Genomic DNA, 19,430 nt, shown 5'->3' with positions numbered 1-19,430 from the left:
TCCACAAATGCTTTCTGAGTGACACTGGGATTCTCTGGGCATTTTGGAGTGTTTGTTGCTGTCTGCTCTTCCTAGCAGCATTAATAGAGCTGCACCTTCCCAGTGATGGCCCAACCAAGCCTAAAGAGCAAGGAGCACATTAAAGAAGCTGTTGGTTTCTCACAGTTGCTAGGCTGGGGATAAAAGCATTTATTTCTTTAGCATGTACTCCCCAATATGTCAGATTCCTTAGTTTTGCTGTGAGTGCAGTTCAAGCCAAGAGATAAATATAACCTTATTTTTTTAGATATTTATTAGGAAGCCCCTAGCTGTGTGTTGAGAATGAGGGGCTTAAGCCCCAAACCAGTCTCTGTAACATCCTGGGGTGGCTGGCATTTCCTTACAGGCATTTGTGCTTCCCTCCCCTGGCAGATGTGCAGACTTGGGCAGCACAAGCCCATCTGCAAAGTGCTGCGGGACGGGATCATGCGGGTGGGCAAGAGCGTGGCGCAGAAGCTGACGGACGAGCTGGTGAGCGAGTGGTTCAGCCAGCCCTGGGGCTCCGAGGACTGTGACAATCATTCCAGGCTCAAGCTCTACGCGCAGGTCTGCCGCCATCACCTCGGTGAGTGACACCCCACGGCTCTGGGCACTGCCAGGGGCATCTGCAAACCCAGGGAGAGTTTGCTAAAGGTGCAGATTATGGTCTGTTTAAAAATTAAAAAGATGTTACAAGGCTTTGTATTTGTATTTACACAGTTTGGCCAGAGAGCAGAAGGTGTCAGTACCAGTTTAAAGTCACAAAGCCCTGCAAAGTCAGTCCTGGTTTTAAAGACAATTGATTCATATGACTTTGAACTGACACCCTGAGAAATGGATTCCAAAGCAAACATTGGTCATAGAGATTCAATTCTCTCGGCATTTGTGTACACTTAGAATGTTGTAAAAGTGCAGGGAACGTCATCCGATTTGCAGGCTGATGCAGGTTCCTTTGATCTGACTGTCATTAATCCCTCTTTCCATGCCATTCCAGCACCTTACTTGGCCACCCTGCAGCTGGACAGCAGCCTTCTGCTGCCCCCCAAGTACCAAACGCCGGCTCCGAGCCAGCCGCAGGCAGCTCCCGGGAGCTCGGGGCCCGCTCCCTCCAGCTCCTCCTCGTGTCTCTCGGCCGCCGCTGGGGCCCCTGCCACGGGCAGCTCCTTCAGCTCCACGCCCAGCGCGGGCACCACGAGCCTTCCGGCGGGCAGCGCGTCCTCCTCGGGCTCCTCGGTGCCACAGCTGTCAGCGTCCTCTGCCACGCCCGGCGCCAGCCAGATGGGCGCCTCCTCCACGCCGGGCTTCAGCGGCAATGCCGGCTCGGGGCAGAGCAGCAGCGCCGCCGGAGGCTCCGCCGAGCGCTCGCAGGGCAGCGCGGGCCCTGGGGCGGACACCGAGCCGGGCCCCAACCTGCCACAGCAGCAGCAAGAGGGACAGGAGGGGTAAGCGCTCACATGGGCCAGAGTGCTGCTCACTAATCCCCTGTCCTGTGCTCACACAGCCTCTAAGCCTTAGGGAAACCCTTCAAAGGAGAGGCCCCTCTGACAGGTGCAGCACAGCCGAGCAGGTGGAGCAGAGCAGGGCCTGTTCCTGTGTGAAGCAGTCACTGACAAAGGCAAGCTGGAAAAAACACCCTCCCCTTTTCCATCACAAGAATCCCAGCCTGATTGAGCTGCATGGATGTGGAGCTGCCTTAGGACCCTCCACCTGCCCTGTCCTTGCATCATCAGGAGCACATGGGGTGTGCTTCACCTGTGGCTTGGCACTTGCAGGTACCCCATGGAGCTGAGGGCCTCTTGCTCCATCACACATGCAACATTAACAGATGCAAAATGCAAGCCATGGATTTATTTTTTTCCTAATTTTTTTGCATTGCAGGTGTTGTTTTGCAAGCAGGCACACTATAAGGTCAGGAGATACAACTGTAGCCCTGTTACTTTAAAATACATTTGGGCAGCACAACTTTTTTAAAGACTTCATTATGAATAGCCATCCATCACATAAAAATTAAGAAAAGGGTTTTTTAGCATTGTATGTAAGTAACTTCCTGAGGCAGCATGTTTTTCATTACTCTTACAATAATGCACATTGCTGATGGTCCTGGTGTGTATTACAGAGAGGGAAATGCCCACATCCTGCTGTAGCTGGGCTTGTCCTTGAGACATCTGTTCCCTGATCTGTGCAAAACACCCTTTGAGCAGCTGCAGGGGCTTCTGACAGAGGCTGAGCTGCTTTGATCGCTTACAGATGTTGAGCCTTGCTCTCCTGGCTGAGGCATGGGAGGAGCATTTTACCAAGTAAGAAATTCTCAATTGCTCGTCCTGTTGCCGTTGGAGCATTCCCTGGACCTGAGCACGACCCCAGGCTCCATGAATTGCTTTGATACTTCTAAACTCCTACTCTTCCCCTTCCACCTCTCCCAAAAGCAAACTCTGAACTGCACCAAAACCCAGACACACAGCTGAGGAGGAGTCAACTTTTCCATATTCTTCAGGTATAATGTGGTCTGATTTAATTCAGTGAGATGCTGTCAGACTGTAGGGTACCTTTAGTGCCTGATTAGCCCCAGGTATTTCGGGTTAGGAGCTGCTGTGAGTACAACTCATCTCAATGCCTGTCCTCATGGGTTTTAGTTTTGCTTTTGGATGCCAGAATTGCTTGTGCTTTCCTTCCTCCTGGCCCCAACACAAGCAGTACTGACGTGTGGCTCTGTCCCCAGCACGTCGGAGCGGGAGCGGATCGGGATCCCCACGGAGCCGGACGCTGCCGACAGCAACGCCTACCCCCCTGCTGTGGTCATCTACATGGTGGACCCCTTCACCTACACTGCCGACGAGGAGTCTGCCTCCACCAACTTCTGGCTCCTGAGCCTCATGAGATGCTACACAGAAATGTTGGACAACTTGCCTGAGAATATGAGGAATTCTTTCATTCTCCAGGTAATTCTGCCTTCCTCTGTGTCACAGCACACCCATGATATGGACACTGTGCTGAAAGAGATAAATGAGAGATAATGCATGAAATGTAGGTGGCATTTACAAATTATTTTGTTGACAGTGCAAGGCTGTACATTAAAACAACCCCCTTGTGTTTGTGTTGATGAGGAAATTAATTAGAGCAGCCGCAGTATCCCTGCATCGACTCTGTCCCGTGGTCCCAGCAATCCTGGCTGCTCGATGCTTCCTGGAGAGGGGTTTCAATTATTTAAGTTGTAACTTGAGTTGCCATTGCCAAAACTGGCCAGTTGCTCCTTTGATTACTTTACATGTTGAGTTGTTTGCTGTTTATATTCCCTTGATTTATACTATTTAATCCAAAAGAAGTACGTGAAACCAGACATTTAATGTATAATATAACTATTGTATTGTTATTATCTGCTTCTTAAAAATAATTTACCATGTAACTTGGCATATAAAAACAGTTACTTACTATGGAATTGCTGAAGAATTTAATTTGTGCAGCCAGAGGCAGCTCTTGGCCTCTTGCCCAGACTGGCTGCGTTTTGCCAGGCCTCCTGTCACAGAGGCTGAGCCTCAATAAATGTGGGGGGATTGGGAGCCCAGAGGCCACAGGCAGGAACAGTGTGGGAAGGATTTCTGTGCACCTTATCCACATTTGCTCACCTTGGTTTAAAGGTATTTCAAATTAGTTTAAAAAAAAATAAAAGTGGGAAGTTCTTGTGGTGTCTCAAGCTGGCCATGGAAAACTGTTGTTTATGATAGTTTTGACCTCATTGTCCCCTGAAAGGATGGGGGAAACTGTCACCAAAATATTTTAGGCTTGGGAATGAGATGAAAATCAGATCCACAACTTCATCTTGTTAGGCTGCAGGCAACTGATTGATCCAGACCTGGAGACACTAAAACCAAAGCAGCCACTGACACCACAGTGTCTGGCACACAAGAACTGTGTAACCTCTGCACTGCCATTGGAGCTGAGGCTGTGGCACACTGACCCTTTTTCTCAGTGCTGTTTGTTTCCACATTCACTGTTTGTTCCCCAAAATACATTTTGCCAGTTGAAGTCAAAACAGCAATTTTCTCTAAGTCAAGGGAAACATGATCCAGTTCCAGCACTGTATCCTCACAGCTGTACCACAGCACACACAACATGCAGTTACTTCAAAATAAATCAAACCCAAATGTTTGCAGCTTTATTACCACTCCTCTACAGAGGGGGAAAGCCCAGCTCCTGAAATCCTTGGGTAAAGCTGGCTTTTAAAAACACACAGGCACATTTAGTAAGCAAAATGTGCTGCCAGGGTTCTGAAGGTTCAAGCGAGAACCATAAAGTAGTTAAAGTTTTGTGACACTTAAGTTTTATTACTACTGAAAATATTTGTTGAAAAGAATCGGTTTGGGTCTCATAGTGCTGGCAACATGTAAATGTTTTATATTGACAGCTTCTGCTCCAAAAATCTCACTGTAAAAGGAAAGACTTTAACAGCCACAAGTAGGACTTGTACAATAAAAACAGTAGATGAAAACAGTAAGGTTACAGGGATTTAATTCTAATTTTAAAATAGGTTTGATCTGAAAACTGGGATTTTGTCATGCTTTGTTTCCTTCTGAAGGAGTGTTGTGCCATTTCTCATTCCTGCTTTTGTTGTGTAGTTGGGTCTTAACCCCCAAACTCATCTCCCAGGCAAATCTCCCTGTAGCTCTGGTTCTTGTTGGTTGAAACCTTGTGGGCTGCTTCCCTTGACTTTCTGAAACAAATGAAACAGAGCAGCAGCTGAGGTTGCTGAGCTTCCACTGGGAACTAAATTGAAAAGGGGAAACAACCACACAAATCATTGTAACAGAATCTTAATTGTGCCCTCTACACCCCTGTGTAAAGATGATACCATAGAGCCAATTCCCACAAGGACAGCAAACAATTCCTGACCATGAGCCAGGCAGCCAAACCTGCCTGAACACAATGTTCAGGGACTGTGTGGTTCTGACCACCTGCAAGGGAAGATGTTGCCCAGAAAAACACTTGTAAAAAATTCAGGGTGTTTGAATACAAGTGTTTTGGTTTTATGGATTAAAATTCACTCTCATTGTGATGGAAGCAGTTTTGTCCCAGAGAATGCAGCCCCTGTCTGCTGCAGCCACTCCTGCCAAGGGACCTGTCATGCAAATTGTGGAGCATCCCAAAGTGTGCTGGGTGTTTGGTGACTAATGACTGTGTGGATCTGGTTGGATATTAATGAGCAGCTCCTGGAAGCCTCTCAGCCCTGTTTTATTGTGTGTCTGAATTCCACAGATTGTGCCTTGCCAGTACATGCTGCAGACAATGAAGGATGAACAGGTTTTCTACATTCAGCACTTGAAGTCTCTGGCATTCTCTGTGTACTGCCAGTGCAGGAGGCCCCTGCCCACACAGATCCACATCAAGTCCCTCACAGGCTTTGGGCCAGCTGCCAGCATTGAGATGACCCTCAAAAACCCTGAGGTTGGTATTGGTGGCAAGAAAATCAAAGTCTGTTAATGAACTGTAACCACTTTCCTCTAATATCAAAGAGTAGAGAAAATACTTGTTGGGGGATTTTTTTTCAAGATATAGAAGACAATGATGATGCAAAGGGAAAAGGCAAGCTAATATGGAATAGAAAATAGTAACAAAAACATTAGGCTAACTTGCAACATTTTAAGCTTCATAAAGTAAAAGGTTAAAGTGTGAAAGAAGAGAAAATGAACATAGTTAGTTGGGATTCTGAGTCATTTTGTGGTTTCAGTCTATAGTGCTCCAACCAGAGTTTAAACCCAACCTTTATTTCTATTCACATCTATATGCATATATATGAAATAAGTTCCTGTGCCTAATTGCAGATGTTATATTAATTCCCTGAGGTAATGGAGAAATCCCCCTCTTCAATGGGCTTATCTTTTATCTATTTTAAACTAAATATTAAAGCCCTGTTTCTGAAATCTCAGGGATTTCAAAGGAAGAATAATCCATCCTACTTTCTATGAATGTTTTGCATTCTTTGAAAGATAACTATGAATATTTTATTTAGATCTAATGGACCAGCAAAACACTTAAACATTTACCTTGGCATAAAGAGCTACTTGGGAGGGTTTAAAAACCTACTTGTAAAGCCAAACCTATTGGCATTTACTTATTGCATTTAATTAATCTCTGTTTATTGCATTTTATACATTTTCTCTCAGTCTGCACTGCAGACTCCCAAACTTTGCTGAAGAATTAAGAAAATACCCTGACTGTTTTTTAATTATGAAATGTCTGGTGAGGCCCTTCCTATGTGTTCTCCAGAGAGGAGTTCCAAGGCAAAGATGGGTTTGGGGTGCCCATGTGGGAAGCAGCTCTGCAGAAGATGACCTGGAGGTGCTGTTGGAATTGATGGATGACCCAAGGAGCAGCAGTTGGGCTGCCTTGGGAAGGTGCTGCAGCCCAGCCAGGGAGGTGCTTGTCCTCCTCCCTTCTGGGCTCCTCAGAACAAGAAATCTGGGTACACTGGAGCAAATCTAGCCAAGGGTCTAAAGATGATTAAGGGACAGGGGGATCTGACAGCTGAGGGGGTTTAAACTCCTGCCTGTGTCAGGGACTGGTCCAAAGACTGCTTTCATATCCTGGGTTACCTGTACATAAAAAGAAATCTTTAGATAAGGTTTGAACACATCAGCTTTAACTGGCAGCAGTGAATTGTCTATAGCCCCCCTTTTCCCAATCTCCCTCCTGACTAGGAATGCTTTGAATTTACTCATTGTTTCACACTTGCCTGTCTCTGTACTCGCTGCCAGTGTGTGTGTGTGTTCCTTGTGTTCAGTAGTTTCTGATGTATCCCCTGATGGTTGTGCTGACTCTTTTGCAGAGGCCCAGCCCAATCCAGCTGTACTCACCTCCTTTCATCCTGGCCCCCATCAAAGACAAGCAGACAGAGCTGGGAGAGACATTTGGAGAGGCCAGTCAGAAATACAACGTGCTCTTTGTGGGGTACTGCCTGTCCCACGACCAGCGCTGGCTCCTGGCGTCCTGCACCGACCTGCACGGGGAGCTGCTGGAGACCTGCATTGTCAACATCGACCTGCCCAGCAGGTACCCCCTGCCCCTGCCTTCTGCCATGGATCCATGGCTGGAGTCATCCCTCACCAGCTCCTTGCACATCCCTTCCATCCCCTTTCCTGCTCAGGAAATCATGCTGGTGTTACAGTGAGAACATTTCAGTTGGCACTTCCAGATTTTCAGATCTGCACAGGGAAAAGTGACTGACTTACATTTGTTTGCCAATTTGTTTTAAAATATTTTTGCTTACAATTCTTACCTTGAGGAACACCTGGTGTGTTGCTCAGCAGTTTGATGGCACTGCAGTAACAGTGTTGAAAGCAGACACATAGTTTTTCTTGTTAGTAGTAGTAAAAGGTAAGTTAGGGACTGCCCAGAACTCTGTAGGTGGTAAACTGTGACATAATTAGAGAGAACAGAAATCTGAATATTGTCCTTGATTGTCCTCTCACTCTTGTGTTTAATTCCTTCCCCTGCAGGTCAAGGAGGAGCAAGCTGTCTGCCCGGAAGATCGGGCTGCAGAAGCTCTGGGAGTGGTGCATTGGCATTGTCCAGATGACATCCCTGCCCTGGAGAGTCGTCATCGGCCGCCTGGGCCGCCTGGGCCACGGGGAGCTGAAAGGTGTGCAGTTGTCAGGGCTGCCACTCCCAGGGTGTGCAGTGGGACAGGGACCCAGGGTACAAGGCAGGGTGGCTCTGACCTGATGACAAACCTGTCAAAATTGAGAGTGATAATCACCTAACCACAGAATTATTTAAGTTGGAAAAGCCCTCTCAGCTCATCAAGTCCAACTGTCCCACAGTACTGCTGGAGCCATCACTGATCCATGTCCCCAAGTGCCACATCCACACAGCTTTTGAACACTTCCAGGGGTGGGGACTCAGCCATTGCTCTTAGTTTTGCATCACCTGCAGACTTGCTGAGACTCTGCCATCACACAGTGGCGTTAGATGGGGTGAATTTGGCTTAACCTTTCCAAGTCCTGTCTCTGGTCCTAGAACCATGATCTTACAAAAGGTAAACAAGGTGTGCCAAATTCTATCACAGACAGGGTAGACTGTTGTTTATTTTGCCAGAGTTGAGTGAGGGCAAACATGGATGGGAAGCCACATATCCAGGCTTCTCAGGCAGGGCTCCTTAGGAGTTTATAATCAACACCAGAGCTGCTGAAGCCCTTTCTCTCCCTTTGTCCCCATTGTTGTCTTGATAGTGATGCCCACTTGAGCAAGTGGATCTGAGTGTAAAGTACCTGGCAGAGAAATCATCAGGATCCTCCAAACTGGAATTTCCTGGGCCATGACAGCATGGATTACAGGAGAGCTGGCTGCAGTCCTGCCCTGGCACTGAATTCCTGTATTGGTTTCCATAAACCTTCCCTTGCTTGTGCCCTGGGTCTGATGCTACTCCCTCGTGTTGTGCAGGATTTGCACACTGTCCTTCCAAGGGATGTTGGGGGCCTTATCAGAGGTTAGAGAAAGTTGTGAATGAAGTTATCCTGACACAGAAATAGGGACAGGATTCAGCTGTGGTTCCTCAACTTAAACATCACTAAGCAAACAAAAATGTCTTTGGAATAAATGTATTGAACAAAGGAAAGCCAGCAGACTGCCATGGAATAACAACATGACCCAGGAACTCACTCAGTTTGCAGGGCCAGGCCCCTCGTGTGCACAGGAGTCAGTCCTGGAGAGTTTGGGATTAGGGAGATGCCAAGTGTTGGGAAAGTTTTGCTGTTTCCAGGTGGGTGCTTGCTCTGCATCAGCTCTGTGCTCCCATGATGTTTTCCCTTGCAGACTGGAGTATCCTGCTCGGGGAGTGCTCCCTGCAGACAATCAGCAAACAGCTGAAGGAGGTTTGCCGCATGTGTGGCATCTCTGCAGCAGATTCCCCCTCCATCCTCAGTGCCTGCCTCGTTGCCATGGAGCCACAGGGATCATTTGTGGTGATGCCAGGTATGTTTTAGCCAACTCTGGCAATGCCAGAAAAACTGTTCTTTTATCACATTTCCCACTTAGGCACATTCATCTTGGGATTTCTGTGAAGAACTTGACTATGATGGCTACGTGTGGCAGAAAATAGGTTGAGCCAGCAGAATTCCCCAAAATACCATGGAGACATGTTATGTGAGGAGAGCAGTCTCCTGAGGGAAGGTGACTGTAGGCCGCTGCCAAAGTGCTGATCTGTTCCCTGAGGAGCCCATGGGCTCAGGCAGCCCAGTTCCCATGGGCTGCAGGTGGTGTCACAGACAGCCTCGAGCCTGGAGGAGCTGCAGTGGGAATGAGTAGGAGCCTGTGGAAATGGGAATTAGAATAAGCCCATTAGCCTTCTCACATGCTGAAGTTATTTAGAGAGTTCACTTACTAGCAGCAGTCCATGGGCTTAAGTTAAAGTGAAATTTAATGCTGAGGTTCTCTTTGTTGTTTTACCCAAGCATGTACTTTTTAATGTATGTGGTGACACATCCTTAACATATCCTTACAAACCACTCTGGGGTTTTTTAAGTTTAGAAAGAAAAGACTAATACAGAGCAGAATTAATTGAGCTTGAAAATTACTTATCACGTTGAATATTTTCAAAGCAGAGATTTTGTAATGTGAGAAAACAGATGGCAAATGAGGCTTTTTTCATATCACAGTAAAACACAAAGAAAGACCCAAATCCTTCAACAGATTTTTTTTCCTTTAGATCCTGACACATAATGAGGTCAACAGCAAGCAAAAATTAGGTTAAAATTGAAGGTGCTGACTAAATACTGCCAAAGAATGTGTCTCTGCATTGAGTATTTGCACCTTCCAAGTTAATTGTAGGTGGGTAATTGAGAAGAATAGAGCAGGAGGAGAGAGAAATTTTATTGTTGCGCAGCTTTATTTTTGTGTTTGTGTTCATATTGACCAAAGTGGGGTGTATTTCATAATTCTACAGAGATGTGTGCGAAAAATCAATTTAACTTGCTCATTTAACAAGTAAATATTTGATTAAAGGCCAGCAGAATGACAGGAGAGGCGGGGCTGGTGATCTTAATGTCAAGCTTATGCAGCAATGTAATCTTTTGAAGATAAGGCCCTTCAGCTGTGTCTGTGCATTTGCAGAGCGGGTGGGATGGCAGAGGTGTCCCTGGACACGTGTTTGGGAGGTGATGCAGTGACACCTGTGCCCTTGTGTCTGTCCCCACAGACGCGGTGACGATGGGCTCAGTGTTCGGGCGCAGCACGGCGCTGAACCTGCAGTCGTCCCAGCTCAACACCCCCCAGGACGCCTCCTGCACACACATCCTGGTGTTCCCCACCTCTGCCACCATCCAGGTGGCACCTGCAAATTACCCCAACGAGGATGGCTTCAGCCCCACCAACGGTGAGTGAGGGGAGATCCCCTGGGGCCTTTCCAGGGCATCAGCAGAGCTGAGCTGGGCAGGAATGAACCCCAGGGGAGCTGGGGTTCTGCACAGACCCCACAGCACCCCAACAAGGAACCATGCAGGGGTTTAGCTACAGGGGGAGACTCTGTGCTCTCCCTAAGTGTATTTTGGAGTCACACTGGTTTATTCCAGAAGGGACAAGGACCAGCCAGTGTACCAAGTGGCACAGACCAGAATGTGCTTTGTCTTGTTGTAACTTGCTCAGGCCAGCCACTGATTTCCAGTCGTGCTTCACATCGTGCCCTGTTGTGTGCAGAGCTGACACAAAGGAGGCACTTGTGGTTGAGTAGGGAAAATATCCCAACCTGAGATTTCCTGATGCCCCCAGAGTGCTTTTACACTGAACCTGCAGTTTGAGTCAGCAAGACTCTGGTTAATGCTTTATATCCAAATAAGCATTTTCCTGCTTTGTTCCAGATCCTTTAAATGAGTGCAAAGCAATTTAAACCAAGAGTAGCTACAAACATGTACAGTGGCTGTATTAATGAGGAGGGCAGTTGGGCTGGAGACAAAGGCAGGCAACTGCTTTTAAGGCTTTGATCTGTCCCTCCTGGAATGTCCCAGGGCCTCTGAAGGGAAGTTGTCCCTCTCAATCCCTGTCCCAGGAGGCACTGGGATCCCTCCCAAGCATGACAAACATTAACCTGCATTAACCTGCCCGTTGGTGCTGCAGATGTTAATTAGAGTCAGGTACAAGAATGGCCTTTTCCAAAATGGTGTTAAATTTAATTTTCTTAACTCTGCTCTACTTAATGATTAAGCTGCTTCCTGCTGCCATTAGCCAGCTCATTTCTGCTCTAGGGGCCAAACAGAGCATGATATTAGCTCTGGTTTGTTTACTGAGGCTGTAGGACACAAGTTAATAAACTTCAGTCATAACATTGCTCCAGCAATCCAGAGGTTCTCTTTGGGAGATGAAGGAAAACAACCACCTGCCTGTTTCAATACTGAGGTTTTAGGTGAAATTAGTTCAGGACACACATAATTTTCCATTTTAAATTGAGTAAATTAATATTTTTCAAGAGAAATTGTTATGTATTGTTTATTATATGTAGGATGCATTACTTCTATTTAGAGCTTTGTGTTTTAGTATAAATTTGGTTACAATTCTAATTAATGCAGGTAATTCAGACAACTCCCACTGTACGTGTCTGCCCACTAAAATGTACTTTAAATGGCAGCATACACTTGGATTTCTTCACCTGCTGAGAAATCTGGATAAGAAAAACCCTGTAAACCATATTGTGGTGCTGTAATTTTTGGCTGTGTTGATGGTGCCATATCCTTCTCTCCCATAACTTACTCAGAGTATTGTAACCTGTGTGCAGATGATGAGTAATGGAATGCATAAGGCAAACATATCTTCCCTGTATCTTTAGCCCTCCCCCTATATTAACATAAACCAAATTAATCCAGCCGATTATACTAACAAGCTGTGTGGAACTCCTGAGGTGAAAGTGGGATATGAAGGCTGCTTTGTGGGGCATCCTGGTGCAGTGTCTGAAAGAATCACGAGTCCCTTGCTGTGAGGAAGGCCTTGCTGTCCTCACAGATTCCAGGGGAAGTTTCCCTGGAGCTGCCAGGGCTGTTCCCAGAGGTTGGAGCTGGCGTGCAGCTCTGGGAGCCTGAGGAGCAGCACCTGGAGCTGTGTGTGATGATTCCAAGTTTTAGGGGTTTAGTGTTTAGGGGTCTCTGTGACCAACTGCACAGAGGTGTCAGTTATTCTGTTACAAAATTCAGTCTGGATTTTATGGAGTTGCTACAATGGGAATTCTGTTCACTCTGTGGCCACTGCTAAAACTCATTATCCCAATAGCTGCCTGCCAACTCTCTCTTTTATGTATGTGTGGTTGCAGTCAAAGGTTCTAAGGGGGATTAAACATTAAATTTTTTATCTCTGCTTTCATCTATCTTGGGAGCATGTAAAAGAAAAAAGGGAAAGTCAATAAATTAAAGGGAAAGGTAATAAATTATAAAAATTTCTTGGAGAAAAGAGTATAGCACATTGGAAATTATTTTCCTTTCTTTTCCTTTTCAGATGACATGTTTGACCTCCCATTCCCAGATGACATGGACAATGACATTAGAATTTTGATAACAGGGAACCTTCACTCTTCACCAAATTCCTCCCCAGTTCCTTCCCCTGGATCACCATCTGGCACTGGAGTGGGATCTCACTACCATCACAGCAGGGTAAGGCTGCAGCACCACAGGGAGCAGCGCTTAAAATAAAATACAAAGAAAGACCCAAATCCTCCAACAAAATCTTTTCCTTTAGGTCCTGACACATAATTAGCTCAACAGCAAGCAAAACTTAGTTTACAATTGAAGGTTAAATACTGCTGGAGGTGTCTCTGCCGTGGCTGTTTGCACCCTCCAAGTTAATTGTTGGTTGATGATTGAGGGGGAGAGAGCAGTAGGAGAGCAGCTTTATTTTGGTGTGGCACAGCCATAGCTGATGACCCTGCATAGATTTAATCTGTACTCATCCATTCCCTCCTGGAAAATCCTATGGAATGTCTCTGGCATGAAGTGCCAAGTCTTTGAGAGAAGGGAAGCTGTGACAGCCCTGTTCCCATGCATTTCAGGGGAGGCAGGAGGGAGAGAATTCTCCCAGTGATGAAACTCTGCCCATGGAAACTCCGCAGGTGCTTGATGGTTATGCAGATGTTGTTTTCTTAGGAATATTTAGCCCAGAGCACACAGCATTTGGGAGTTATTTTTGTTTGAAGTGGCTTTTATAAAGTCAGTTCCAACATCAGTGATTACTTAAAATGCAAATTATTTTCAGTAATTCATGGGGGTTTTTTTGAATTGGCTTAGCTTGGATCAGGTTTGATGGAACTCTTTCACTCCTACATTTAATCACGTAAGACTGAGCTGATCTCTTAAAATGGTTTCCATCACAATTAGGTCGAAGTTCTGTGATTTGCAAGTTTCTGTGAAGTTTTGTTCTAGAAGTATTAACTTGGAAGTAGTAGCATATTACTTCTTTACTAAATAATAGAGTATTTCATGAGAGAAACAGGGTAACTTTTATATCATTTTTGACACATCAATGAGAGATCTCCAGATCAGAATTCTAACTCCTGAACACAACTGACTAAATGGTGGTAGTTTCACCCCTGGAAGTAGAAAGAAGTTTGCAAGTTTCCCTTGCAAACTCTGCCAAGATGCCTCAGTGGAGCTTTAATACAGTCAGTGAGGGAGAAATGCCTCCTGCCTCAGCCACAGAAATACTAATCCTGTATTTTGTGAGCTCAGTCCACAACCACCTTGTGTGGATTGTGTAACTCTCCCATCAAAGGCTTGATAACAGCACATTGCTGTCCCAGTTATTCCAGACTGGTGTGTGGGCAAATGAAAACTTCTAAATTCTGCTGCCAAACCCTGCAGCCATAAATCAAAACTCCTCACTTTCTCCCTCCCCAGTTCCCTCAGCAATCCATTCTGGCCCACTGCTCTGCAGAGCTTGCCTTCAGTGGAGCTGCATCCATTGGGAACAGCCCTGGGAGGTTCATGGCCTGAGCCCAGGGCCCTGGACAAGCCCCTTCCAGCTGAAGCCGAGTAATTCCCATTAACCATTAAGCCAGGCCTGGTAATTGCAGTGTAATGTTTGGCTTTAGCAGAGCAGCAGTGTGTGATCATCCCCCCGTGGGCCTGGGGTCAGGGCAATAATTGATGGCTGGGCACCAGCCCCGTGTGCTGGGCTCCCTGTGCCCCTGCTCCAGGCTTTTTTCCTGCCTTAGATTCCTGTGCAGACCCACTGGAAGGGATTGGCAGGGAGGGATTTGTAATTGAGCTGCTTTCTGTGCTGTGGAATCTTTGCCTTTTTTTCTTAACCTATTGACATTTTTGGATGAAGTGAATTGCTCTCCCAGCTGTTTAGGAATCTACAGTCTTTCTGAAACATAAGCCTGGAGAACCCAACCACAGGGGAATAAGGCAGGGCCTGGGTAACTTTGACTGAGATTCCTGACTGACTAAAGGAGGCTCATTTGTCACAGGACAGTATTTAGTAAATGAAGTCACTGTTCCAGGAGTGGGCTGTATTGACAGCACCCCAGAGCTGCCTTTTCCCTGTCTTGCAGAGCCAAGGTGAACGTCTCCTCTCCAGAGAAGCCCCCGAGGAGCTGAAGCAGCAGCCCCTGGCTCTGGGCTACTTTGTGTCGACTGCCAAAGCGGAGAACCTCCCACAGTGGTTCTGGTCCTCCTGTCCTCAGGCACAGAACCAGTGTCCCCTCTTCCTGAAGGTCTGTCATACTCCACATGGAGCACTCATTATGCATTGCTGTTTCCATGCCTGTAAAAGCCTAAGTTGGAGTCTGTGGTGTCAGAGTGAACCTGAGACCTCTCACTCCAGAACTGCAGAACTCCAGTCTGTTTATTCAAAATTGTTACCATTAATTTGGAAATACACATGGTCATGGGTGGTTCAACACAGAACTGCCAACTTCCCACGCTGTCCTGAAGTGATTCACAATGGATGTTTCTTGGGAATCTTTAGCAGTACCTGCTGTATGAGAAGTTAATTTTTGCTCTTTCCCTCTGCGCAGGCCTCTCTCCATCACCACATCTCTGTAGCGCAGACAGACGAGCTTCTACCTGCCAGAAATTCTCAGCGAGTTCCTCACCCCCTCGACTCTAAAACTACATCAGATGTCTTGAGGTAACACCTTTTAGGTTTTCATTTCTGCCCTAAACATTAGGGGCCTGAGCTCAGTGGTTTCAGAGTAACCTTTCCAATCTTATCACAATTACTTGTCTGCATATTTTAGCCCTGCCATGCCCTATGTGTCTTGGGGCATTTCCTCCTCCAAGATGCCAGAGCAGGACTTTGAGGGGGAATTCTGTGGGTTTCCCTCTGTTGTGCACAATGATGCCAAGCAAACTCAGAACACCTCAACCTTGCCAGGGGGACATCATGGTTTGCCCCCCACCCAGATTGCTTTGTTCCCCTGGCATCTAATCTGAGCTGTGCCATTCCATTATCTTACCAAACCCAATGGATTTGTAGGAGGAGATAAAAGCACTCCCTGATGCTACTGTGCAGGCATTGGGGTACAAAGGAGACACTGTTCCTGAATGCAGGTAGGGTGTGTATTTTATTGTTCAGGATGGTGTGGGGTCTGTCCACCTCTGGGGACTGGACACAGATCTGTGTGATGAGAGCACACAGTGTGGGACATCCGAGTGAACAAACAAACATCAGCAGGGAACAGGAATGTCCTATCTAAGTAAATTGGGGGTGTACTATTCTAGAAGATATTAATTTGCATCCTGTTGGAGGACTGAGTTCTCACAGATGTCCCAGGTATTGAGTAAAATGAGAATGCACTGGACAGAGAAAGGAAGAGATGCAACAGACACAAGTTACAAGATGAGAAATTGCAATAAGATAGAGGATCACAGGAACAGTGTGAGCAAACACAGGGTGCCCAGAGAGGCAGAGATGTTCAATCCCCAAGGCTTGGACAGCAGTGGCATTTGAACCACTGTGAGTCTAGAGTCTGTGTGTGTTTGGGAGGGCTTTCGTGCAAATGGTTCAGACATAGCAAAGCTGAACCCTCCTGCTTTTCAGTGAGGTTCCTCCTTTGCCAACACACTGGCAGCCCTGTCAGGGTGCAGGTCCAGGAGAGCCCATAACACCCCCAGAGCAGGCTGTGATGTGTGTGCCTCCTGTGCAGGTTTGTGCTGGAGCAGTACAACGCCCTGTCCTGGCTCACGTGTAACCCGGCCACGCAGGACCGCAGCTCCTGCCTGCCCGTGCACTTCGTGGTGCTCACCCAGCTCTACAACGCCATCATGAACATCCTGTAGGACACACAAGCACTTGTTCTTCTGGCTGCTTCTCCCCTCCGCCCGGGAACGTGCCACGACCTGCAAAGAGCTCCGTTTGCTTCTCTTCAGACCAGTCCTGTGCTGTGCTTCTGTTCCTCCAAAAGCACATGTGAATTCTGCAGTGTTCAAAACTAAACTACCCATTAACATCTCTGGCAGCTTCAGTCCAAAATCTGGGAACATCCAAGAACAGCGAACACAGAGTAACCTCAAGCCAGTGTTAGTTTGGTGGCTCAGTAACTACTGGTCAGCGTGATTATTTTTTTTAATATTTTATTTTTTTAAGGAAGACTACAGGATCTTTTTGCATTAGGAACTGATAAAGACCCACAAGCAGTGTCAGCCCTCCAAGTAAAAACCACCTTGTAGTGACCAGTTTGGGTGTTTTGTTGTTTGATCGTCGTAAACTGGGACTTTGCAGGAAGAAAAAACCACAAACACAAAACCACACAGTTGTAGTCTCGTATAAATATTGGAGTTTTCTGTCTACCTGGAGTTCCTGTCAGAGTGGATTGGGATGAATGCATGCATTTGTTACCTGTCCATGTAGATATGAATGGTCTGGAGATACTTTATTTATTTTTAGGTTTGGGGAGGGGAGGGATTAAATTATAAAGGACCAGGAACAGTAGAAATACCTTACAAATCCAGCTCCGTTCCACTGTAGGGTTATTTATCTACAGACCTCTCACTCTTCTGACCTGGAAATCAAAAGAAGCTCATAACAATCAAAGTCTGGGAAGGGAAATGTGTTCTGGTAAGGATATCTTGTATTTTAAGGAATTCTCCCCTGTGTTTAGCCTGGTTAAAGCAAGGAATGGCCAGTGTTTAATGAAGGATAACACTACCTAAGGGAGAAGAGTGAGAGGGAGGTAGGGAGGAAAAAAATACTTTAAAGCCCAGTTCAGGGCAAGTGGAAAGTGGCAAATTATTCTATTGTAGAGCTATGATTGAAATATATTTCCAGTAAATTTAGTGATGCTAGAAAAGTATTTACTGAAAGCCAAGTCGCCCTTGAATTCTGGGCAGACTCGTCCATGTACATATCCAAAAATACGGTTTTTGTTTACACTAAATCAGTCACAAATCTGGTGTATTTTTTCTGACTATAGGAATATTATTTCAAAGAAATAATTTTTAAAAATTATATCATTAAATTAGTACTTGAAGTTACACCACTGTGGTGGCAAAGTTACTTTGTTTAGTGAAATGATCGCCATTGGGAAGGTTAATGGCTAATTGAAGTATTTTTATGACTCCTTCATTCCAGGCTCCCAGAGGTTCCTATTCCAGCCCCATTCCCTCATTTCTGGGGGTGCACTGGGCAGCAGGAGGGGGCCAGGGTCAGGCACTTGGATCAGGCTGGGTGACCCCTCCCCTGGCTGTGAAGAAAAACTACCAAGTTTAGAGTTCTTCCAAAAGACTTTCATGTTCTGGTTAAAAAAAATGAAATTCTATGATTTTAAAAAGTATTTTTCTTGAGATAATGTAACATTTAAAACAAATTATATAAAATAATAAAAGAAAAAAAAAAAGAATTGCTTGTGTAATGAGAAGGTGAAGGCAGGAGAGGAACCTGTAAATGGATTCTTTCCTTCCCTGCTCCACCCCTCCATGTGGGTGTCCTCTTTGCAATGTATAGGTTAAAAAAATCTGATATCAAACCGTTTGTATCTAATGTGTACAGTGTAAAATTGACTTTAAAAATATTGCAGTACTATTTTTTCTTAATCAGAAAAGAAAATTCTCAAGGCCTTTTGAAGAGCATAAAAAGATGAAGATTGTAAACTTGTATAAAAAAATTTAACTTGGGGAGGAAAACAATGTAAAGTAGACATTTGTAATCTTTTACCATTTGGGGGTTATTTGTTCCCAGGATTCATCTGAACTTTGGATTATTATTTTGCTTATTGTTTTTAAATGGGCCGTTTTTATCCAGGGGCGTTTCTTCCCCACAAACCTGGTTCTAAGCAAAAATTAGAAATTAAAAAAAGGGCAGCAAGGAGTAGTTTTCATCTGGTGTCTTTTATTTAATTTTTTTAAGTTAAGAGAAGCTGGTGACATATTTATACGTTTTTGTGCAAAATAAATGAATGGCAATAGATTTTAAAGAAAAATCTTATGTACTTCAGTGTGAGAAGTTCTGTATAATATTTCTCTTAAATATGCATTATTTTACTTGTGAGTTTTTTACTGAATTAATCTGAAATGTACAAGCCCTGGCTTTCCTACAGAGTGAAGAAAGTTATTATTATTTTTTTTTTATTTCTAACTTTGGAAAATCATGCCTAAATCAGAATTATTATTACAGTTGTTTGAGCTAAAGGGAGCGGGAGGGTGGGGAATGTCCAGCATGCTTGTATGTATATTTCAGAACCTTTTTTAAATGTAAAAGCTGTACATTTCTGGGGAGTTCTGAATTTCTTTTTGTTTTCTTTTTTTTTTCCTCTGAGCATTTTGCAGTGAGCTTCTTTTATATATAGCCGACAATTTGAAAGAAAACAAAAAAAAATGTGAAGTTCATTTTAAATCTACAGTATATCGCTGGTACAATACACTAAAAAAGACTTTGATAAAAAGAAACAATAATAATAAAAGACCTCCATTTTAAATGTCATTCATATATACCTTGTGGATGAGAGCTATATACTTTTACACACTTTTTTAGATGAATAAATTATTGAATTACTGAAACTGTTGGTGCAGTTTTATTCTTGTATTGAGCTCTGAGTTTTGACATTCCCAGGGAAGGAATTGCAAGGTGTAGATCCAGGGCTGTGAATGGAACTGGAATGAAATGTTTCAAACCATGGCTGTTGTGAGGGGACAGTGATGCCAAGGATGGACAATCCTGCCAGAGGGGTGGGTGGGAGCAGCCTGGGATAATCCAGTGCCACAGGAGCAGTGGCTGCTTTCCATGGGCAAATCCAAACCCAGGGGTCCATCACTGATGGATGAACTTCTCCATGCGCAGCAGGTGAGTCTCCAACAGGAGCTGTCAGGGGCAGGTCAGGCCTGGCCCCTCTCCCTGCACAGGGATGGGGACAGGGCCATGGTGGCTGCAGGGCAGCCCTGGATGAGGGACCAGAGCCACAGCCTCAGGCTTCCCAGAGCAGCTGCAGAATCCCCAGCCCACAGGAGCTG

At 45.4% G+C, this 19,430-nt stretch overlaps 1 protein-coding gene across 1 annotated transcript in view; it reads left to right on the top strand.

The window, feature by feature from the left end:
• Positions 1 to 18,948, top strand: part of MED13L (mediator complex subunit 13L) — a 166,239-nt gene extending 147,291 nt beyond the window's left edge. Inside the window, exons 20-31 of the mRNA XM_058816484.1 lie at positions 412 to 604; positions 1,013 to 1,460; positions 2,738 to 2,957; positions 5,269 to 5,457; positions 6,839 to 7,062; positions 7,509 to 7,651; positions 8,824 to 8,982; positions 10,205 to 10,381; positions 12,484 to 12,638; positions 14,537 to 14,698; positions 15,002 to 15,114; positions 16,133 to 18,948. Of these exons, the coding sequence (XP_058672467.1) occupies positions 412 to 604; positions 1,013 to 1,460; positions 2,738 to 2,957; positions 5,269 to 5,457; positions 6,839 to 7,062; positions 7,509 to 7,651; positions 8,824 to 8,982; positions 10,205 to 10,381; positions 12,484 to 12,638; positions 14,537 to 14,698; positions 15,002 to 15,114; positions 16,133 to 16,265 (2,316 nt within the window). The 3' untranslated portion in view covers positions 16,266 to 18,948. The remainder of the gene's footprint in view (positions 1 to 411; positions 605 to 1,012; positions 1,461 to 2,737; positions 2,958 to 5,268; positions 5,458 to 6,838; positions 7,063 to 7,508; positions 7,652 to 8,823; positions 8,983 to 10,204; positions 10,382 to 12,483; positions 12,639 to 14,536; positions 14,699 to 15,001; positions 15,115 to 16,132) is intronic.
• The last annotated feature ends 482 nt before the right edge of the window (positions 18,949 to 19,430 follow it).

Source organism: Ammospiza caudacuta, chromosome 18 (genome assembly GCF_027887145.1).
Source record: "Ammospiza caudacuta isolate bAmmCau1 chromosome 18, bAmmCau1.pri, whole genome shotgun sequence".
NCBI lineage: Eukaryota > Metazoa > Chordata > Aves > Passeriformes > Passerellidae > Ammospiza > Ammospiza caudacuta.
This window is presented reverse-complemented; position numbering and strand designations above follow the sequence as displayed.